This window comes from Cololabis saira, chromosome 15 (genome assembly GCF_033807715.1).
Source record: "Cololabis saira isolate AMF1-May2022 chromosome 15, fColSai1.1, whole genome shotgun sequence".
NCBI classification, from domain to species: domain Eukaryota; kingdom Metazoa; phylum Chordata; class Actinopteri; order Beloniformes; family Belonidae; genus Cololabis; species Cololabis saira.
In genome coordinates this window covers 17,068,187-17,092,662 of record NC_084601.1, presented here as the reverse complement: position 1 = coordinate 17,092,662, position 24,476 = coordinate 17,068,187, and the positions used below count along the sequence as shown (strand labels likewise).

Here is a 24,476-nt window from a genome sequence, read left to right as displayed (position 1 = left end):
TCCACCAGGTAGCATGATTCACTGATAAAACTGACAGCAAAGCTCTTCGAGGCATCAAAATTTCAATAAAAGTCGCGCCCTTACAAAATTCAATACCATACACAGAGAAGAGATAAAAACTAGTGTTCCTGTCCTATCTCTACACTTTGAGCAAAACAAAAACATCTCGGATTTTCCTCTTTGGCTCCATAGATGCTGATTTCCTGAGAAGTGACAGGTTGGTTTTTTTTTTATTTGAGTGTTCTTTCCCTTCTTTTTTTTCCATAAGAAAATCTTGTCTCTTAGACTGTGACAAACAATATTTGTGACTCTTCTTTTAGGACAAAATGTCTCGAGTGAAAAGAGTGTTCTGCAGGCAGATTCATCTTCCAGTGAGTGCACAACAGCAGACAGAGTGATAAAACACCCTGGGCTGACCCATTTGGCAGGTTCTGAAATACTGCTATATTAGTGGGATAAGCGGAATTCACTAGAATAAGAGGAAAATAATTAGAGAAAACTGAATGTACTCAAATAAGAAATTGTCAGATTATCAAAAAATGTACTTCAACATGAAAAGTTGTTTTGCTCTCAAATCTACCTATTAAATTCCAACTCTTCTCATTCTTTAATTTTTGCTGGCATCTGCATCAGGCCTACTAAATAATTTTTCACTCCTACAGTTTCATCTCAGGGAAATAAGTTGACATTTTCATTATGAGAGTTAGTCATTATAAGTACATGCGGTTACACCAGAAAGCCAAAAGCCTGTTAGAAGTCGGTCTGACAAGCCAGAGTTACTGACGGCAATCAAGCGGTTCTGGAAATGCAATCAATAACCGGCTAATGGAGAACACTTCGCCCGGTGTTAACCATTAGATAGTGTTGACATATTGAGGGAGGGTTCAGAGGCTAAACGACTGAAGGGTGTTCAGGCTGCCCTTCCTCTACGAATGACATGAAAATAAAAGAGGGAGTCCATCGATATAGATTTTTTTTCCCCTACACACAATATGAGCAGGATGCAATTCTCTGTAGGTGTTGGAGAAAAGAGGAGCAAGTGAACTTACTCGCTAGGCTGCACGAGTGCCGTCTTTCCCAGGCGGAGGAAGGCAGGGCCGCGAGCGCTCCGGATCTTCTTGACATCTGGGTTTTTGAGCAGGGAGAATCGCCTCACCAGATTAAAGCCTGGCGACAAAGAAAAAGTTACCAATGGATCCAAGGTTTTTTATTCTGGGTATATACCCAACTACGACAAAACTACAAAATAAAGAATCTAGACTTGTAGATATGTGTATATTACAAGCGAAACGTATCATTTCCCTTAATTGGAAGAATGTTGATGGACCAAGAATCGGAAGATGGATTAAAGAGATGGCTTTAAACATGACAATGGAAAAGATAACCTACATTATCAGACGGAAGCAACATGTTTTTGACGACATCTGGAGACCTTTTATATGTTTTTTAAGACATGATACTAATGTTGGTAACTTACTTCAGCAGGAGGAGGCTTAGAGGGAGTAGAATATTCATGTGGGGTGATATAATGGCCTGAAAATGTCCTTGAAATACATCAATGTCATAACTGATCTCAATATTTGTATGCATGCATTTGTATGTATGTCTGTATTCACACGGGCATGCGTATACTGTATATCACATCCAGGGTACTAATTTAATGGATATCTATGTTTAAGTGTTTCTTAATCAATACTATATCTATTAATGTTTTTCCCCCTTTTGCTCTATTATTATTATTATTATTATTTATTTTTTTTATTTATTTTTTTTATTTTATTTATTTATTTATTTATTTACTCTTTTTTTTCCTTTCTAGGGGACAAGGGGATGGGAGGGAGAACGGGGAGAAAAAGTTTGCTTTGTTGTCTGTAACAGTGACTGATGTTTGTCTTGTTAGAAACTGCAAACGAAAATCTAATAAATACATTTAAAAAAAAAAAAAAAAAGCCTGGCGACAAAGGAAACTCGTCACAAACCCTGTAGATAAAACTCAGACTATGACATGTGTGCACGAGCCTGAGTTCTCACCCGTGATGTTGTCCCTGGCCATCTGAGGAAACTTCCAATTTTCCACTTGTAAGGGTGGACATTGATCACCTGTGGAAGCAGAAGGACAGCACATAGAGGAAATGTTGAAAGACCATTATAAAAAAATACTACTCCAACTAAACCCCTAAGAGGAACATTCATGAGATGTAATGCCGTTATTTGGAAACTCAATTGTTACTTTTAACACTTTCTGTTGAATGAAATAGGCCATCAGTGCGAGAGAGACCCATTAAATTCAAACACAAGACTAAGTGAAATGTTCACCTGGATAAAAAATGGGAGGGAGAAACTGGGTTGAGCGGGGGTGGCGAAAGAGAGTAACATAAAAAGTGTAAAATATAGACAGCAAGATGAAATGAGGGCAAAGCTGTGCAAAAACCCCAGTCTGACAGGTTGTCTGGCACCAGCCTTGTCTGTCGCTGTAACCACCTCTTGATGGATATGTAGTCACCCTGTCAGGGGAGGTTATAGACAAAAGTGTTGCCTGTCAGAGTGGCCCAATCGCACTGAAGTGGGAGATATGAGAGGTATGGAAGAATTAGGCTACTACAGGTAGACATGAACCATGTAAATCTCTGTGATCCACAGTTAATTGATCTCTATGGGGCCAAGGACCGTGGCCTTGAGCAAGATATTATACTAAGTGTAGATTTTTTGATTTTTTTACTCCCGTGACTGAGGAGAATCTGGAAGCAGGTAGTGCCCCCGTGTTAAAATGAAACTTCATAATTATCTCCTATAGCTCTGATGCTGACAGTAGGGTTCTAAATCATTAATATGTACCGTATGCCAATGCTTAAGGTTAAATATTTTAATTTGGTCTTATTTAATGCTGCACCGTGCATAAAAAAAGAAACTGGATACATTATTTTATCATCTTGGATAAGGGTAAGGTATAAAATTTTGATACAGCACATCTCATCAAAAATGCTGACTCTGATCTGTATAAGCAAACACTAAAATCAAGCCCCACATTAGAAAAATTGCATTTCTGAACCATACCAAAAAGAAAATGTCTTTCCTTAAAAAAAAAAAAAAGAAAAGAGAAGACCAAAATGTTATTTGTTAGCAAAAGTAAGCGTGTTCTCTGCACAAGAAGCTATGATTACCCTCGTAGCAAGAAAATACTTTTTTTGCTCTATTTGCTTCAGATTTATGTTTTTTTTCTTTCCTGGCATTTCCTTGCAAGCTTTTTTGTAGGGTTTACTCATACATGACGCCTATTTCAAATGTCCTCATAATACTTAAACGAGACTATTGATTAGTCTGTTTCATAACCCTCCAGTTCTTCCTTTTGAGATTTCCCTCGGTGGTCAGAAGAATTTAGTTTTTGCTGTAACGCAAATTCTGCAGTTAAATAAGTTGCCTCATACCTAAGGCAATAAAACAAATCAAAACTATAAAACATTTACCACCATACTTTATAACAGGCTTTTTTTTTTTCCTTGAAAAGACTGCTTTGGTGTCGACCAAGCAAGTCTTTTCTGTAGTCCAACATCCACGCCGTGTATTTGGCACGAGAGAATCCATATTGCTGGGCTTTATGCTGCTTGTGATGGCAGAACATTAGGAGTTGATCCAAGCGCTGATTACGCTGGACAACATGCTGGTCTGGTGATTAGTACTGTTGCCTGACAACAGGGAGACTCCTGGTTCACATCTTGTTCGGGGGGCTTTTCTGTTTGAATTAGTAAGACTTTCTCATCCCTGTGTGGCTTTTCTCCAGATTTCCAAAGACATTACAGATAACATGGACCATGTTAACTTAATTGGTGATTCTTAATTGAGCATAGGATTGGGTGTGACCATGTATGGTTAGTTGTCTCGTGTTTCTCCATGTGGACCTCTATGGGCTGGCAGCTCGCCTCCTGGCACAGCAAACCTCAGAAATGCCCCCAGCCCCATCTGACTCTGAACCGGTTGATACAGATTCAGAAAATGGAGAGAGACTATAAATGATGCTTAAAAAAAAAACAAAACAAAACAAAAGCCCAAAGAAGGAAACGTTATAGGAGCCGTGTTGAAAATCCTGAAACAGTTATCGGCTGTAAAACATTCAACGTCAAACAACATCTGTGTTTTTATCCCCATTTGGGGGAAACTGAAGCCAGGCTTGAAGTCCCTCTGAAATGACGTGGCCAAATTTGGTTACTAGGATAATAACATCCATGTGACTTTAATTAAAAGCTGGGAATTTAATTTCACGGTGGCCAACTCAAATAAGACTAGAATTTCATTCAGCGCTTCATCCCTTATTATCAGGAGCATCACTTGACACCCTGCAGTTTCTCATCATCTTGGCTTCAAAACAGCAAAGAGTCTGTTTTCAAACCAAAGCACATTGTCCTCTCCGACTGTACAATGTGCCATTCTCTTATTGCTGTCTACAAGCACAGAAGATGGTGTGGAAAACAGATGTCAAACAGTGTTGCTCTGGGGAGCTAAGAGGAACTGACTAGAAGTTAAAGACATTCAATGAACCAGACTTGACTTTTAAACAACATACAAAGGAGAGAGAGCATCAAACCGAGGTGTGGAGGCTTCTGAGCCCATCCCACACTCACACCTGGTATATCCAGAACTTGACCAGTCCATCTTGAAACCTGATCTGCTAAGTCAGCAGTGGTGGACAGTAACGGAGTAAATTTACTTGAGTACTGTACTTAAGTACATATCCAGAGGATTTGTACTTTACTTGAGTATTAGATTTCTTTGGTACTTATTACTCTTACTTGAATACATTTCCAAGACAAATATTTTTACTTTTACTCGAGTAAATTTCTAGGAAGGCTGAAAAGTACTCGATACTTTCAGGTCTGCTCTTTTTTCTTCTTCCCTAAAATCCTATTGGACACAAGCTGTTTTTGTCAAAGGAGGAGACCTATCACAGTGCACGCTCTCCACTGGGATGTACATAAAGCGGAAACACGTCAAGCCTCCTCAAAACGATACCGCCAAAGTAGCCTGCGTTTGTCAAGACAGAGCCGCATTTGAGTTATTGAAAGCAGAGATGTAGTTTTTTGTAAAGCAGTGGTCTTTGAGGGGGATCCAGACCTAGTTGGATGGTGCAGGTTAATTTGGTTTCAGTTCATGATTGTTAATAAACTCTGCATCATCTGCTGTCCTCTTATGATCCCATTCATTTGATTTGTTTTTGGTGTTTCTGCAGGTTTTATATAACATTGTGGTTCTAAAAGCAGCACATCAATGCAGCTGGTTTCAAAGAGTTAATTCTCAGAAACAAGAGTTAAAAGATCCTTAAATGATGGTAATTTAGAAAAAATATAGTAATTTACTGATGTGGAAAATAAGAAATTTACTCTTACTTTTACTTAAAGTACATTTAAAAGCATTTACTTTTGGATACTTAAGTACCTTTAAAAGCAAGTACTTTTCTACTCTTACTCGAGTAATATTTTGACTGAGCTACTTTTACTTGTAACGGAGTAAATTTTGACCAGTAGTATTTGTACTCTTACTCAAGTACTGGGGTCGAGTACTCTGTCCACCTCTGGTCAGCACAAAGTATGCAGCGCCCCCCCAAAACACACACACATCAAGTGTTTTTCATCATTTTCATCATTCAATTTTATTATCCCGAAGTCTTTACGTGGATCCGCCTTTTGCCGCTGCTTACTTTGCTTTCTTTTCTTGTATTTCCTCTTAGTTTTACATTACCATCCCGTTTCCATTTGACAGTAAGGATGAAGGCTTTCATCAGAAGTGGAGGGATTCTGGCTGCAGGCCAGTGGGCAGCAAAATCAAAAGCTGAACAACACAAGGGGAGAAGTTGGAGAGAGGAGCGCATGAAAGCGGAGACGGTGAAAGCAGAGAAATAAAAAGGTAGGCTAATGGGAGTTGTGAAGTGACGTGCTGAAACATGCAGAAAAGCACTTCAGAGGCTCGATTTTCCCATTTGAGGTTATAACAGTATATCTTAAGGAACATAGTTCGCCCAAATATGCAGATGGCTTTCCCTCGGACCTTTAAGGAAATATCACCTTGACATGTTCATTACCTGGCTTAGCTCAAATTTAGCATGACGAGCTGAAGCGTGGGGAAAGCAGTCTCGAAACAGTCTCCATTCCAGTGGCGCGTCCATAGAAATGAACCTGCTTTTTTCATGCCAATTAAAGTATTCATTACAATATTTAATGTAATGACTTCTTAAAGGACAGAAGGCTCTGGTGTGCTTTTTCTGGACGGAAGTATTTCCTCAACATCCAACAGAAGCTGAATTAGTTTTTCATCCCTCTCCACGTGGAGGATTATCTTAAAGTATAAATTTACATATGCAAACACCACACCGTTAAACTTTATTTATGTTTTTGCAAAGGAAAACCAGTGGAAAAACAGGACAAACTGGTGATTGCAAAAAGACCAGTCAGGCTTATCTGGAAATCAAGCTGACGTCAAGTGTCATTTGTACGAACGATTGCTGCATTTGGACCAGCTTTCAGTCATAAATAAAATACATTTCAAGGGCTTGTGGCAGGTCGCGTGCTGCTAGCTTTAATTTTGTGGCCTTAACCTTGTAAACTTCTTTAATTGGGTCGTGCTCAGCAGAGCAACATTGTTTTAGCAATTCCCACAGCCAAACATATGTTTTGGTTCATAGATTTCTTCTCTTCGTCACAAGTGAGAGACGTCCAGAGCCCGATCACCAGCTGATATCCCCACAGTTTATGGATGCACGCCATGTTTAAACACACAGGCTTGCTCCTTATACGCACACCACTGGATCACTGGCTGTCTGTCCTTTAACCAGTTTTGGTAACATCTGCATGAAAGCAATAACAAACAAAATCTGGTCTTTTGAAAATGTCACTGTTTAGGAAGCGTGATTTGGCCCTTGTCACTCAGAGATTTAGCTGCTTCCAGCTCATCCGCTTAAAATGTTCAGTGACCGCCCAAAACATTTAAACTTTTGACAGCTAACACTGTAACTACATCAAGATTGAGCATAAGGTTGGCACAAAAACTGCTGGGTTATTCTCCTTCTGCTCCCAATTGTCCTTTGACAAGTACATTTCACAAACAAGCACTGCCCTTTTCTAAAGCTAAGAATCAAATGAAACGCTGTGCTTGCTTGTTAAAGTTAAAGACATTTGCTCACACGCATAGGAGGCAGGAGCCATTCCTGCCTAGCTCAGAGGATGGGTGATATTTTGGAGGGCTGTTGCGATGTCGGGCACTTAGTCAGTTTGGCAGAGGACACGCGGCATAAACTGAAGCTCACTTCCTCTCAAGCTGTGATCAAATGCAAGCTTTTGCTTGTTGACAAGCTAATTAGCACAAAGTATGAGCTCCCTTCCAAGATCCTGCTAGTCGCCGCATGTATCTTCAAGAGATTGGATGGTTTTAGTTTGGTTAAAGTCCTCATTGATGAGCTGCGTTTGCGTTCTTGCCAAATCGAAAAGGATGGATTTTTCTTATTTCCCTTTTTAATCTTTCAGATCTTTAAAGAGGTGAAACACTCCTTTGTGATGTACACCTGGAGTGGAGCGTGTCAGACACCCTGATGAATGACTTTGTTGCTCCATTATTGTACCGACAGTAAAACTAGACAAACCGCAAACCATTCAGGCATGAATTAAGAAACAGAACATTTATGTTACCCGTGAATAATTCATAAATGTCAGAAGATTTAAGCATCAGTGGGTTATAAAGCAGTTCCATGTTGTAATTAATAATTCAGGCCTCAGTTATAACTCCATTTTCAAAGCCGCAAAGACTTGGAATAGTATTTTCATGCAAAGGGGAAAATGTTCAAAAAAGTGTGCTCAAAGTTTCAGTTTGAACTGCATAGTGTAGAATTAGAGAGGGCATGGCACTTATTCAGGAAGCTTTACAATGTGGCAGTGCAAGATAATTGGAAAGGGCTGCTGATCAGCAAAAAGCCAGAGTCACTGGGAGAGACTTCCAAGCCCCCGATCAATTAGACACATGCAACATATGGGAAGCAGAGGGGCACGCTGGGTGATGTACCGGATGAGTCAATACCATAAATATGGTGGTGGTCACCAAACGGAGGTTTTGATCAAAAAGGGGGATGGAAGCTCTTGCCCTTTCAGGCGAAATGAGCCAGACGACAGAGAACATTCCTGGTGAGTTTCCAGAGATAAAACTGCAGTACAGAGGAGTGGAAATACTTTAAAGACAGCATATCAGAGGGATGAGCTCACCGTTTTTTTAGGACGCTGGCATGCTTTCAGTATGCACTAAATAAGTCCCACTGCTGCACACTTTCTCCTGCGTTGCTGCGCGTGTCCTCTATGAGTGTATGTGTGCTTGCGTGGGCCGTATGCACTAAATCAACCACCGCTCGCTCATTAGGAAAAAATACACATTTAACGATGCACTTAAAAGGGCTGAGATGGGATGCAATAACTCTACTGAAAAATAGCTGAAACCATGTGGTGTCCTAGAGTACAGACATGATGGTCAGGCTGATTCACCCGTCAGCAGCAAATAAAAAATAAATTAAAAAAATCTAAATCTGACTAAAAAAATATTATTTCATGTAGGGCTGTTCGATTAATCGATTTTAAATCGTAATTGCGATTATGTAATTAGAACGATGTTAAAAGGTGACAATCGTAAAATCGATTTTTCACAATTTTTTTTTTTTATTTTATTTTTTTTTTCACTTTTTTTTTTTACCTTGTCTGCACACATATTAATGATTGATACCATATTAATGATTGATGGAAATACCTCCTCAATACCTGCGACAAGTGCCCCATCGGAGAGGCTCTTTAGTGTAGGAGGGGGCGTTGTAACATGCCACCGGGTATCCCTCAAGCCAGATGCGGTAGACCGGCTCGTGTTCCTTGCAAAAAACTTGCAAATGTGAATAGCAAATGTAATGACTGACATTACACACCTCTACCTCCTTAATGGTTTGCATTATTATTTAGCATGCAAAGACCCAGTTTAGTTTAATTAGAAAATGTCTTGTTTTATTTAATTGGAAATATAACTTACTGTATGTTTGCAAGTGCTGATTTGCTGATTTTTTTTTCAGAGATAAAACTTTATATTTTATTATATTTTTTAAAACTTTTTTTCAACTTATTTTACAGAGTTTTGCACTTTATTCATTCATTTTTGGTTTAATAAGAGCAAAGTTTGCACTTAAAGCCCAATGGGGCAAATGTTCAATAAAAAAACATTCTTTTGTCAATTCACAAAATAATCATAATCGTAATCTAATTTCATGTACCACAGCCTATTATGTTTATGCTGAGATTGGATCACGTTAACTGTTTGATGCACGCTCACATCCTTATCATCATCCACGTGACGTCATCAGCTCAGTTGCTCGCAGCTTATAAACTCAACATTCAGTCAATCATTCTGTTTTTGCATTTCACTACTTGCCACCTTTATCTACCGCTCTGTGTAAATGAGCCTGTTTATACTCCACCGGCATGAGTCAACACAAACTGTCTCTTGCTAAGATGCAGACTGATTAGAATGTGTTTGATGAGGTTCATTTTGGTTCATTTGAAGCAACGGGTCGGTCATTCGTCTCAGCCTGAACAGACTGATGCGTGTGTGTGCGTGTTATCGTCCCGCTCAACTTCTCAACACTAATTCCACCTGAACCTGCTTTCCTGCTGTAAAGTCAGCACATTTCTGTATGAGTTGGAGGAACACCGATGGTGTGTTTGTGTGTGAGAAAGAGGCTTGCTGTGATAAAGTGTCATAGCTGCACCAGATAAAACACGTTCTTCCAGCCGGTGGAGGGGAGGGCTCAGGGGAGCTGCAGTCTGACTCAGTCTCCTCTGAAAAGCTCTCTCCCGAGGGGGACCACCTCCTCCATGAAGCTCCCTTCAGAGCTAAACAAGCTGTAGAGGATTGCTACCCCACCTCCCCCCATCGCACCGAGCGCTATCACAGAACAGGCCTCTGAGAACACACTGACATTGCGATGAGGGAGTATGACAGTTCAGAGCTGGAAAAAAATACAAACTAAAACAAACAACAGAAGAGATTTCTCCTCACCTGTCTGCTTCTTGATTTCTAGGTTGTCTGTTTCTGTACCCTGTCTCTCAAACACACAGACTCCAGCATCGGTACAAATAGTAACTTATGCACATCCTCGACAACGCAGCTGATAGCAAACTAAAGTTTCAAAAACACGGTTGTTCCTGGGAGGTTTTTGTCGATACATGTGCACAACCCTGAGAATGATTGATGGCTTATGAAGAGAAGTACAACCACACATGGTAAACACACACAACCCCACGCCACTACCAAACCACACTGCCACCAGCGGCTACGTAAGCTGCAATTACATGGTTTCCATCCTTGCCTTCGGCCCCTTGACGCACGCAGACTCTGTAATATCGAGCGCTCTGAGGTTCCCAGCAAGACATCCTGGTCAAGCGAGCAACTCCAAACAGAAGTTTAGAAATGTGTCTCGGCCTTTGGGGCTGTCAAAAGTACTTGGATGGCGCTGTTTTGTCACTTAATAGACGTTTTTTAGATGAAACCCCTTCTCTCCCTGGAGCTCGTGTTTAACGCACGCTGGGCGCTTTTGCTGTGAGGGTAAGGAGCATAAGAAAAAACAGACTCAGTTCCAACCGTCCCACATCATTCTGTTTATATCAAACCTGGCTCACGACTGTTGGATGTTGGTTATTGACGGTACCAGCGCAACATCTGACCCTGTGTCAGTTAACGTGAAAGGGACAAGCGACGCACTAAATTGGGATAATAAACAGGGCTGCACATAATTATTTTGGTCTGGTGCTCAGAGGAGCCCCTGGATATGTGACTTGGGGCTCCAAAAACGCGGTGACCCGTCTCGCTGGATCAATAAAAGAGGGATGCAGAAATAAGTTATAGGCAAAACGATATTTATTCACTTATAAAGATGAATTAACAAATTATGGTGTGTGTTAGTCTGTAGAGTCAGTATAAAAGTTAGTTTTTATCGGCCAGATTGGGATGCTCACGGCATATTTTGCACCTAGGGTTTGCCAACTCTCAGAAATAGAAATAAGGACGCCCCGATTTCAGCAGCGCAAGAGCCAAAAAAAAGCCCCAAAACTTCTAAACTGCATAAAAATGTGTTTATTTTATATGAAAAAACGTGTTCTTTAATAGCATTGAACTTGCATGACTGTACAGACAGCCAACCATATAGCAGCTGAAATAGCCTTTCTATGCTATGTATGTCCACATCAGCCAAGGTGTAGAATATTGCTTCAGGTGAAGAATATGGTGTAAAAGTTAACTTATTTCAATAATTCAACTAGAATATGGTGTAAAAGTTAATCTATTTCAATAATTCAACTTAAAAGGTGAAACTAATATATTACCTAGTCTTATTACATGCAAAGCAAGATATTTTGATGATGGAATTGTTTATTGATTTCATAAAATATTCTTTAATTTATTTTTTATTTGGGGTTTTCATAAACTGTGAGCCATAATCAGAGAGCAGCGTCTTGCTGGTGCAGGCACGCTGCTGCTGCACGCAGTGACGGACACTGGCTGATTTATGGTTCCGCGTTGCACCAACGCAGAGCTTACGGGGTAGGATACACGGGAACGCGAACGTACGGTGCGCGTCGCCGCGTAACATCATGCAGCCACTTCTCGGCGAACACATGTTTTCTGTTCGATTCGGGTAGTGGTTCAGGTTGGCGTCTCTTTGTAGTTGGTGGCGGTGGAACGCCAAAATAATTACTTAATGGCGCTTGCTTCTTGGACATTTTGACGAGACGTGTCGGGGTTTGTTCAGTAAAGCTGATCCTTACCTCTCTTCCCAACCCACCGCCGCAACGAGCATGGAGGGGGAGTAAGGACGCGCTGTGATTGGCCAGTACCAACTTTGAGTGGCAGTTCTGGGGAAAAGCTCTCGCAATAGATTTTTTAATATTAGTATTCTGGTCTGGCCACAACCAATAATATGAGCCTCAGCTGTTGGTACGCAAAAGCGCTTCGCAGCACAAGATTGACAGCGCACTGTGGATTTTGACGGCGCATGCGCTCTGGTGGCCCACTTATGTGCAGGCCTGATAATAAACACATCAGATTGACATTGTGGTAATCTTGCTACTGGAAAATTGGTGTCACCCAGCTTCTCCATGAGTCAATGTGTCTTTGGGGAAGACACTGACCCACCACACGCTCAGTTGTGTGTGATTGTAGTAACAAAAACTGTATTTACAGTGTACGTGTAAGATGTACCAGATGTGTAAATGTTTTGTGTAAATGAGTGAATGACAATCACATTTTAAAGGGCTTTTTAGAGTCTGGGTCTTGGTGAAAAGGTGCTGGATAAAAGTCGACCATTCACCAATTACAAAAAAGCTCTTCTTAGCAGCAGTTCATCGAGGACAACTGGCAATTATTTACTTTTTAGACAGTTTCGTAGCATTTTTGCCATTAGCTGTGGCTGAGTTTCATAGAGCTCTGCTATGGCTACCAATTTTTTGTTTTTACGTTTCATTTAGTTTCACTTTAGAATTTCCTTTCAAATTCTTATCTCTGTCAAAACAGTCATCTACCATTTCCAAAATACTCTTTGCAACCACAATGAATAACTTTAACCCGGTGTTGATGTTCTCAACGAGTCCTCTGCAAGATGAAGTACAGATGGGGAGATCAACCCAGCTTGTATTCAATCATCATTTATGAGGATGCATCCATGGGCAAGTCAGTATAGCAGCTCAGCAACACTTTTTTGCCTTTTTTTTATTTTCTTTTTCATACAGATGTGGATGACGGGATGTTTTTCTTTCAGCCTCTGTGCTAATATGCAGTCCTGGACTGCTCTAGTTCTTTAGTTTCCATGCCTGAAGGTGCAATTAAATGTTAGTGTTTGTTTTCCATTTAGCGAAAACGAAAGAAAATCGTGGGCATCGGCTGCAAGGCACAAAGAAGCAGTAATACTTGTGAGCTTTAATTTATGTGTATGAACTGACTACCAGTTTTAAAAAATCCTCCAAAAGGATATGTGAAATGTCATGGACTGAGCCGTTGAGATCAGCAGGGCACTGTGAACTTCCAGACTCCATCATGACAAACTATTCATTTCATTGCAGCCATGACTTTGCATGAAACAGCGCAGCAGGCCGCGACTTTGAAACTTCGAAACAGGACAACTCACCTTCCTGTGATGTTTCTGTGTCACATGATCCAAAGCTGAGGGCCAGCAGAGCCAGAGAGGAGCAGAAGAGCCACATGATGTCACCCCTCTGAGAACCGCACTCCGCCTCGCCTCAAACTCCAACTGAAGGGTGAACGAAAAAAAAAGAAAAAATGGGGGAAAAGTCAAAAAAGTCAAATCCCTCCTGTGTTCTGTCAGCAGGCCACCAAGCCTGCTCCGTCTGCTGGCAGCTGTGCTTTATGCTTTACTGCTAAATAGACATTGATGTACACTTATGAATCAGTCGCAGCTGATGTGTTAATTATGTGGTATGATGTGTGCTGTGTTAGTGGCATATGAATTAAGCAGAATGTCCCTCGTCAAGGAATGTAACTCCATAAACTCTGATCAGCCATTATCTTGTCCATCTGGATGGCCTCAGACCGGGCAGCTGCTGCACACACACGCATCCACATGTGCATTTTAATGTGCACAGGAAAGCACTTTTAAATGCGCACACATGTGACCACGTGCAGCAAACGTAAACCCCAGACTTATGACAAAAAGACACTGGACTTATCAATAAAACCTGCTGAATAGGCATGACAATAAAGCAAAACGCTCAAACGTAAGTTTAACGATGTACACGCGGGCCGGTCGGTCCACAGCCCAACAGACGACGGGGCCAGACCACACAAACACATCTGGAAACCGTTTCCCCTGGAGCCGCCATCGTGTTGTACCAGATGCTTCCACGTGGCCAAACATGCACAGACACACATACACACAAAGATGCAATGATTAAAAGGTACGCCACGTGTAAATAATCATTACATTTGCTCTGAAACCCCCACCCCTCACTATAGCCCATTATTCATAAAAACACACAAACAAGAATGCACACGCGTAAACACACGTGCACACCGCCCACTCCGACTTGCATAAACACAACCCAGCTGACCTGGATTTGCCCTCAGCATGTGCGAGGACCCCATAACTCTGCAGTGTTTACCAGTACAGCCGGACCCTGAAGGCAGGCAGGCAGGCTGTACACACACCTGTCCCATCTGCCAGGCGAGATTACCCCACAACTCTGCAGGAGGGGGGGGCAGAGCGGCGGAGGGCAGTGTTTCAAATTATGCTCTGAACTAACAGCGACAGTTTAACGTGCCCCCACTCTGACTCGTGCACTCACTTTAAGGGGAAGTTCGTTCAAGGTGTAGCAGCTCTCCTTGTTTTGTTCTGTTCATGTCTGCCTGCGTAGTAATGCTAGTCACTACTTCTCTGCGTGCACTTTGGCAAACAACGTGGACAACTGTTGGGGTGAACGTGTCTGCCAGCTAAAGACCAAGGAGAGACCTTTAAAAACAAGTTTCCTCCTGCAGCAGGGCGACTGGACGCTGAATCAAAGGCGAAGATGGTTGTGTTTTGAGCGCGCTGAAGCCGCAGTCATTAGCACAGGCTTCATGCAACATGGTCACAATAATAGGAAAGTTCAAACAGTACATCATTCATAACGCAGCGCATACTGCAGAACACAGACTGCAGGAGGAGTCACAGCGTATTATCTGGCCATCATCCAAAACAGTTTAATGGGCTTCCTAATACGTGTTGCCATGGATGTCTCTCTTTCTCCCACACTCTTTCCATGCTACAGCAGATAAATCCAGGATGAGTTTGAGCCACCAGGCATTGGCCGATGGCCTGGCTGTGAGCCCAGTGAGTGTGGTCTGAGAGAGATGGGGTCACTGTGTGCTGCGAATACAGGAAGGAAAACAATGACAGATTTCCTACAGCCTTAAAAGCCTGACGACAGAAGCTGGCGGACAGTAGCGATGGCTAAGATCCACAATCACAGCACCGCCTTCAGTCTTTATCCCAGCTTAGACATTTTTGCTTAGCGTCCTTTTACTATTTTCACCGATAACGTGTCTCCCTGGACGATTCAGAACTAAAAGCTGAAAGGGTTAATACTGATATTTCCATTACAGGTTCAGGTTTTGGGACTTTTCATTGCTTGAATACACAAACACTGGGGCACTGATCCTTGTCTACAGTAAACAACAATGTGTTTCTGATTATTTTTTTTTGTCATAATTGCCACCGCTTGCAGATAACATGACAAGCCCAACACATGGCGGTTAAGAGGCTCATACTCTGACAGAGTAGCTTATTAGCCGCCAAGACATGGATAATTAAATAACACTGACGCAATGGCCCATTGTTAAGAACACTTTGCATCTGTTTAAAGAACCAAACAATAATCTGTCAGTCATGTAAAATCTGACGGTTCACTGCCTTTCCCCCCCGACATCCTGCAACAAGATTAATGGACAGCCGCCTCTGTTTTCACTCTGTGCTGCTACAAACAAGCACCTTTACTGATAACGTTTTATCCAGCCGAAAGGCTTAAACTTTAGGTGAACATGAGTTTTAATTAGAGGTTTAGATGCCCACATTTGAAAAGAGGCGGTCAATAATATATATTCTTTTCCTCACTTATGGTTAAAGTTTAGACACAAATGCTATAATCTTTGCTCCCAAGGACAGATTGGTGGTTTTTGTACAAGCTTCTGCCCAATTTGAGATAATTTGAGGATTTGTTAGCAAGAGCTACAGAGCCTACTTATTTACTTACTTTAATTGCTAACTTGCTTACTTATAACTGTTATAGATACAGCACAAGCTTAAAATTTAACAAACCAAATCGTTCAGAATCAGTTAGTTCATACAAACTTGAAAAGGGATCCACATATCCAATCTGTTCGCCAAATAGTATACCATTGTGACTGTGTGTGTATAGTTTCATTGTTGTAGGTGTTATAATCTTGTAGAAAATGGGCTGAAAACGTGCGTTCCAAGTTAAAAGACACAAATTTTTCTGATTAAAATATACACAAAGAAAATAAATAATATGGTGGTGATTAACAAGAAGAACCAGATGCCGTGTATAAATGAAGCATGAGAAGTGTGTGAATTAGGTGAGTCTAATGCATGACTGTTAAAAGTGCTGTATTAAACTTCTATAGTTTTTGCCATGTGGAATATGATGAGACTCATTCAGACCTATCAAAGTACTACTGTACTTGAAAGGGAACTCCAAGTCTATTGATCCACTCTTTCTTTAAATCTCATTGCATAATTATCTCTAGAGTTTAACTATAAATAATAGATATACATTCATTACACCGTGTGGGAAATACTTAACAGACAATTCTGTCTGCTGACAACCAAAAAACATATTTTTAATTTGATTGATTGATGTTTTCTGGCTACGTTTAGCCACATATCCCCTTGCTTGGTGCTGAAGCGTTAACGTAAAGTGTATACTTTTGGCACTGGTGTACCAGATTGTCTCCTGCTGGCAGAAACACATTTGGCAGAAACACTGCCTTGCCTCTTGATGAGTTTTTTATTTTATTTTCATGCACAGTTTTGTTTCAAATCCACCACTCGAGCACAAAACAGTTGTAAGAAATAGCTACATTGGAGATACTGCCGTTCAGTGAGTAGATGCCATTATGGTGCAGAAGTCGAGCTGTGTTGTGGAACATGTACTGTAGGTATGCACGTCTCTAAAACAGTATTGAGTTGTGTAGTCAGGACATAATCTCTTTGCATATTCTCACTCACAAGATGAGGTGGTGGGCCAGATTTGGCTGTGGGCCTTGAGTTTGACACTGTTTTCTGCTTTTCACAACACTACAGTCTCCATTGGAAAATCTCAGTTGGACAGTTTAAGCCCTCTATTCGCTGGCTCCCCTGGAGAGCGATTTTGAACCCACCTCTGCCCCTAAAGTTGGATTTGGTCATTATCACATATGTTGTCTCTAAGCCTTTAATAGATCATGTCATATTGGGAAAATTAAAACCCCCTTGTTGTCCCACTTTTGCTCGCTCTTTCTGTTTCACGCTGTGACTTCCCCAGTGTGCGCTTTCAAATAGCATCCCATCGTTGCTGAATCAGAGCAGTGACATCAACACCGGCATGTTCTCCTCCCTTACTCTAGTGTTTATGTGGATTTCACAGCAGCGAGGCTTTGACCCAGTTCATTTCACCTCTGTACCTCACAGAGCAGAGGTGTTTAAATACTCCTGCCTTGACCCTGGGCTTGAATGCTATTTAAAAATGGCTATTGAGACGCCATTGTCTACGGTTGACCAAACTAAAGAAAAATGGAAACTGAGACAACATGAATATCTGTGTTTAATGTCACGCAAATTAATCCTTTCTTTATGAAGACGTTTCTTCCAAGACCAAAACGTGAAACTTCATCGTTGTCTCAGAGGAAACAGAAAAATGGCAAACCAAAAAAAAAAGTATCTGTTCCAAGCTTTGTGCCAATCCAGTATTTTTTTAAATGTTTTTTTAATTTTTCATGAGAAAGTTATGAATTGGGGCAGCTTAGTGGTTAGAACTGGTTCAACTCCCAGTGGGGGTCTTTCTGTGTGGAGTTTGCATGTTCTCCCCGTGCTTGCGTGGGTTCCCTCCGGGTACTCCGGTTTCCTCCCACAGTCCAAAAACATGCATATTAGGTTAATTGATGACTCTAAATTGCCCGTAGGTGTGAGTGTGCCTGGTTGTCTGTCTCTATATGTGGCCCTGTGATGGACTGGCAACCTGTCCAGGGTGTCTCCCTGCCTCTCGCCTGTAATGAACTGGGATAGGCTCCAGCAGACCCCCGTGACCCTGCGAAGGATAAAATGGGTATAGAACATGTTCTATACCCATTTTGCCATGGATGGATCCAAAGTTATGAATCGGTCTGCAGAGCTCCATGAATATAAAAGGTTTTGACACTTTAGTAAGAGAATTGCTGATTTACTCATCAGCAGACTCGGCCTTCTTTCCCTGGAGCATCCCTGCTTAAGACTTGTTTCGTGGCAAAACGACAGAAGTGTAAAAAAAACGATTAATGTTGACTTAGGCTGTAATCGTTTGAAACTGTCAGACAGCCACAGAGTTATTTTTGCAGCACAAGCAGCAACATTTACTCTCTTTCCGAACCCGAGACTTTAGACATGTTTCAGGCCAAACCTGAGAATGCAATGCAGGCCTGTTAGAACAAGTGACTATAAGCTTGTAGAAAAGAAAGGAAATGCCCCTAGACCTCAGGATACTCTAGATATCCACTGACCTGAAGCAGGGGAAACTTTTAAATTAGGAAAAGCAATAAATCTGTTTGAGATTGAATGAGTTGAGTTTTTATCTTCCAGTCAGTGATCAAGTACTTTACATCATTTGTTTGTTTTTTTTATAAAAAATACTAAACATTTCCCCACATTTTCCTGTGGCTACATAGAGGTCCCAATAACTTGGACACTTCTCCTGCAATTTTAAAAGTAATGATGTAAAGCGAAGCCAACTCTGGTAGTCACAAAATCAATGCCAAGCATGGCGGGCTGAGCCTCCAGTGAACAGGTGACAAATTTACATCTCTGACTGCTGACATGGCAAAAAGTTAAGTGGAGGTTAAAGTTTTCTGCATGTCTGTATTGCCTGAAGCCAGACAAAAGAAATACGAGTGAATACTGCTAGACATTGCACAGGCAGCATCAGGGAGCAGCACGTAATGTGAATTTCAATTTTAAGGGCATCAATTCCCCACATGCAAAAGAGGGGAAGGAGCAGGGTCGGTCACAGCAAGGGAGGAGAGTAGACTTCTGAAAGTTGTAATGGGTCTTGTTTGCTCACTACGTACTACTTACTTACTATACATGAGCATGTAAATGTCTAAAACAGAACCAGTGAGAGGGAGACATGAAAACCTTTGAAGAATATTGGAGGTTTTTGTGTGTAACCATGTGTGTGCCTCCTGCGTGTACTTGTGTGCCTGGAGGTTCACGGACAGGATGCAACATGGGACGGCTTAGTAACAAGGAAAGCAGATGTGGCTCCTAAACTCCCTCCTCTGCATATTCTTTTCCAAGTAGTGGAAAGAGTGATCTTAAAATCGGCGCAGTGGTTTGCTCGGGAAGAACTCTGAATGATGTAGCTTACGTTGGTCAGGTCCAAATGAAAACGATTTTTTCCATGTCCCTTCACATTGGGCGGAAGCCAAAGAGATTTACAGTAACGCTTCAGCCTGTCATGGGTTGTGTGTGAGCCTGGCTTACAGATGCAGGGACAAAACAGAATCTTTTTTTGCCAGCAGCTGCACCAACTAGTAAAACAGTTTAAAAGTTTCCTGCAAAAAACCTCAATAAAGAAATACTGAAACATCTACCATGTGTGGCACCACTGAGGAGATAATGATCTCCACCGGGAGAGCGTTAGTTCAAAATACCTCTGCTACATTGAGTTCACCGTGAGTTTAGTATTTATTTGCTCATCTTCTCCTTGATGCTCCTATAATATTCCCGTTTGATTTGTTGCATGGAACACATTTAGCTGGTTGCACCATAAAGCTACTGCATAACTTTCATTATGCAGTTTTATTACTTTATAAACAGTCTTGAATTGCTGCCTAAATTGCAACATTTCTATGGTGGAAGACCGAACTTGCCAGAGTCGCTTCCTGCAATATGCTGACTGTGCAGATACTTCAGGCCTGTAAAGCCAGTATAGGCCCCCAGGCTACAAAGTCAACTTCAATATACAGACATAAAATGATGTGTCTTCATTTGTAGCCACCTCAATACTGCATGTAAGTGCTTGAATTATGCATCTGGGTTGTAATTCAAAAGGTTGCACACACATTTCTGATTACAATTTCTGCATTGTCTCTTGCAAAATGTACAAGTTTAATGTTAATTTACCAATTTACTAAGTCTGATTTTTATTTTCATTTTCTGTTTTATTTTTTTTTTTAGCTTTTTACCACAAATAGTTGAGTTTGTACACTCACAAATACTTTATTTTTTTTTATTTCTCATAAAGTTATAAATCCTGAGTGTTTATGAAGTTATAATTATGTCTCTATAAAACTCCCTTTTTATTGAATCTGTGAAGCAGCCAATTTCTGACCCAGTTTTTGTGAATTCCCTGCATCCTCCCCACCTTTAAAATAATTTTACACCGGGCCCCAAAACTGACAGAAACGGCTCTGAAAAACTTGCCCAAACTTTTTCCATCCAGTCTACGTCACTGCTTACCTTCAAAGTCCCGCTTGATCCTCAAGTTTGCGATGGCATTAATCCGAAACTAATTGTATCAGTGGCTGAGCGGGCAGTGAATCCTGCAAGACGATGCAACAGAAAAATCCCACGCAAACGTCGCAGGCGCTTCTTCTCCCCCCCTCCTCGAGTCTTCCTCCACAGAGCAGAGGAAAGTTGCTCCGGGATCGTCCGCGTCTTAACTTTCTCCGCCTCTCTCTCCCTCCCGCTGCTCCTGCCAAGTCCGCTCTCGAGTGTCTGTCTCGCCTTCTCTCTTCTTGCGTTTCTTTTTTCCTTTTCGTCTCTGCCTGCCCCCACTTCCCCACCTCCCCACCCAACCCTCCCAAGCATCCTCCTCCACCCGGCGTGCCCTCTCTCTCTCTGTTCTCCTCTCTCCCTCTCCTGATGGGAGATCCCTGTATCTAACATGTGGTGACATCACCTTGTCCACAACGCTGGTAAGTGAGCCCGGGGGCCTCCTCTTCAATCATTCTCCCAAAGCTTTTTCCAGGCCTCTACCCCGTCTTTACCCTCCTTCTCATCTTCCCTCCCTCCTCTCTCCCCTCCAGGTCTCAGTTGTGTGATTCATGGCGTACCGGAGGGGGGAAATGAGACTTGCTTCCATTTTGTCTGAGATGAAGCACTGTATTAAGGCTAGAAATACCGATCATACTGGCCCGGGCTGGTGTGGCATGAGAAAAATGCACCCCATCAAATTTGATTAATTTACTTATCCCATTTTCCTATGACTGAAGGCCAGGTCAATGGCTCTCGTATTGTGTTATCGCTTGGTTATTGCATCCAATCCATAAAGTCGCGTCGACTGCAGCCCCTGACCATCCAGAAACATTTGTCTTAACAGCTGCATAAATTTCACCTTTATTATCAGTAAATAAACAGTTCAGGAGAAAAATAAATAACACGCTGCCATTTAATTTATCTCTGCGTCCCCCGATGCAGCGCCCGAGTGGGTCCCGAGGAGTGTTCACATCTTCACAATATTACATTTTGTTCCTCGTTGGAAGGTTAATGTCCCTCCACACCCTTTTATCTTTCACTTTCTTGTTAGCTTTAACCTCTGAAAAATATTTGACTGGATCCATCCAATTAGTTTCATTGATGACTTCTGCTAATGTCTCGTATAGCAGCAAAGGCTTTGAGCTGCTGCTTATCTGGAGGTGACCTTCTTGAACAACCGACACTGGTGGACACCTATGCCACTGATAGCCGCAAATCTGGAAAATTGATTTCACATTTGAACTTGTTAAATCTTGTGACGATAGACTCAAACAACGTGAGGTCTTTTGGACATTCCATATACTCTTCACAAAGAGAATCTTAAAGGACTTTTAGTGCTTTTATTCACCTTCTACTGACATCATAACATTATATATTCATTTTTGGTAGATAGTATGTTATGATTGGATTCTATTATATGTGTGACCGCTAGGTGGCAGTACTGGTTTAGTAATCAACGTACTGTGCGATATTACGGGGTGAGCAAGACTGCATGAAGACACATGTATGTTGTTAAAGGGATTGTGACATGAAAAACACATTTTTCTTGATTTTTTGTGTTTTGTTGGGTGTCTTGACATCAATTACACCCAAAAAACAACGAACTTTTAACATTCAGTGTATTGTGTGCTTTCTGGGATTTTCCGCATAACTATGCAAAAACGGCGCATGTGGTTTGGTGGCGGGTCGTTACGTAACGACCCGCTAAATCACCGCCCCCTCCACCCAGCTCCCTGACTCCTCTCCTTTCCAGCGCACCATAAAGGCTGATTTATGGTTCCGCGTTACACCGACGCAGAGCCTACGGCGTAGGGTTACGCAGCGACGCGCACCGTACGCTGAACCCTACGGCGTAAGCTCTGCGTCGATTTAACGCGGAACCATAAATGAGGCTTAACACGGAGCTGTTTAGAGCCTCTTTTGTTCTAATCACCGGAGGAAAACTGCTAAGAAGACCCGCGGCCACTGACTGGACTTAAGATAAGGGGACAGTGCTGCTTGCATGCCTTTATTTTTATGATTAGTTGCTGTGGTTCGCCCTCCTGCTTTTCCGTGCATGCTCCCGGCTGTGACGCCGCTGTGAGCGTATGGCTGGGCTGCAGGAGGTTTGGAGGAGGAGCGGCGCAATGATTGACAGGAAAGGGGGGAAAGGAAGCGTTTTTCACGGCGCAAAAAAACACTAATAAAAAGCCAGGAATGGAGTACTAGAGTGAAGTTTTTCTTGTTACACTCTTTTAGACACATTTGAGGGATGTTGGCCAAGACTTTTAATAGTGTTAAAAGCATGTTAAAAATGATGTCACAATACCTTTAAGAACGTGAGTTAATAAACCAAGTTAATTGTTATCAACACGGCTTCATCCTTCAAGCACGAACATGACAGTATGTCCATCAGCTAGACGTACTGATGCATCTATTTGTATGTATAGCCTCCGCCTAGTTGTCTATCATTGATGTTGACTTTGAACACCACCCTTTGAATAGGGCAGTGATATAGCTATGAATAGATTGTCTTTCTTATGCAAACTTTAAAAACACAAGCTTTTATATTATGTGAATTATTATTACCGGTCTGAGTTTGGAAATATATACTTTAATATATATGGAAATGCACGAATCATAAGTAGCCTAACAATTGAGTCTTTTTGTGTTGTTTGATAATTGGTTTGGTTTTTATCTCTGCAGGTAAAATAATGTGCAGGCACTATTTCTTTCTTTTTTTAAGGTTAGATAATAGAAAGCCATTTATGTTCAAATGTTCTTGTCTTTCATGCAAAGTATATTTCTTTAAACACAACAAAAAGAAAGGATTCTGAAAGTTTAATGTTTCTTCTCGAGTTTTTGGAGCATCAGGTTCACTTAATACGTCGTCACTGATATGGGCTAATTGTAAAACATGTTTTTAAGACATGTCTGTTTGCTTTGTCAAACTATTTATATCTTTCTAAACTAGCGTTTTGTTCTCTGTTTGTTCTGTGTTTTTTCTTCTTCTTTTTTTACTAGATATCAATTGTGAAGCTCCTTGTCTTAGCCTGGTGTGTGGTGGAGAGACATGGTGGTCCTAAGCTGCATGTATTGCCTGGAACCATTGGAGATATGGGAGGTGTGATAAGAACAGAAGCAGTCTCTAAGCAACATTGTAATATTAGTTAGAGAGGAAAGTATGCAATCTTGTGATAGTTAACCCAAAAGCACAGGTCTTATCTTCATTCTGGCACAGATGCAGAGCGTTAGCAAAAGCTGGTTTGAATGAGTGAATGATAATTCTTGATCAGTATCAATTCTAAAATAACCTCAGTACTTCATAAACCCCCGTGTGCATACATGTAACAACTGAAGGATGAGATTTACTTGGCTCTGAATAGTGAACATTTTATTTGTTTCCTTATTTCAATTTAGAGTTAGGTGTTGGTTTTCTAGGGTTAGCTATTCTCAGCACGCAACATAACATCTTTGTGGAATGTGGATACATTTCCATGAAGTTTTAGAAAATTGTGGCACATTGAGGATGAACCCCAGCAGGTCTAACTACTTTTATCATCCTGTTATATATTGCATGTACATTGTCTTTTTTGCTTGTTAGGATAATAAACATGCAACAGTTAACATTAGAACTACTACTTGTCTAAATCTTACTTTATCACTGACAATGTTGTTTAGCTCTACAGTATGTGTAAGAACACTGCTGGAGGTTTTAATGGCCCCTTTTTTGCATATTTAAATGTTTTAAAATAATTGTTAGAGTCTGAATCAAGTCCCTAGACCAAGAGTCCAAGGTTCCAAGGTTTGCTTTGGCAAAGGTAAGGTGAGAGTTGGACTCCAGGGCTGCTCTGTGAGTCTGATTTTATTCAAGTTATTGTCTGAATTTCGAGGTGTAGCCGAGGGGGGAGGGGTCTGGTTTGTTGGCCAAATGATTTGACCTCTGCTTTTTGCAGATGATGTGGTCCTTTTGGCTTCAGCTTTCCTTGAAGTGGTTTGATGTAAAGTGTGGTAGAATTAGCACTTCCAAATCTGAGGCCATGGTTCTTGATCAAAAAATGGTGGAATGCACACTTTCCACTTCAGAGAATGCAATACTGCCTCAAGTAGAGGAGTTAAGTATCTTGGGGTTTTGTTCATGAGTGAGGGAAGAATGGGGCGGGAGATTGACAGATGGATCAGGGTACAATCTGCAGTTATGTGAACTCTGTATTCGTGGTTTGGG

At 41.4% G+C, this 24,476-nt stretch overlaps 1 protein-coding gene across 6 annotated transcripts in view; it reads right to left on the bottom strand.

Moving 5' to 3' along the window:
* col16a1 (collagen, type XVI, alpha 1) overlaps positions 1 to 20,519 on the bottom strand; it is a 76,853-nt gene extending 56,334 nt beyond the window's left edge. For 3 of the 6 annotated variants that reach the window (XM_061740987.1, XM_061740991.1, XM_061740992.1), the window contains exons 1-4: positions 20,255 to 20,519; positions 13,181 to 13,303; positions 2,032 to 2,100; positions 1,050 to 1,167 (exon numbers count right to left, since the gene is read on the bottom strand). In XM_061740987.1, the coding sequence (XP_061596971.1) occupies positions 1,050 to 1,167; positions 2,032 to 2,100; positions 13,181 to 13,256 (263 nt within the window). In that variant the 5' untranslated portion in view covers positions 13,257 to 13,303; positions 20,255 to 20,519. The remainder of the gene's footprint in view (positions 1 to 1,049; positions 1,168 to 2,031; positions 2,101 to 13,180; positions 13,304 to 20,254) is intronic. The other 3 variants (XM_061740989.1, XM_061740988.1, XM_061740990.1) reach the window with 1 other exon arrangement.
* Positions 20,520 to 24,476: the final 3,957 nt, after the last annotated feature.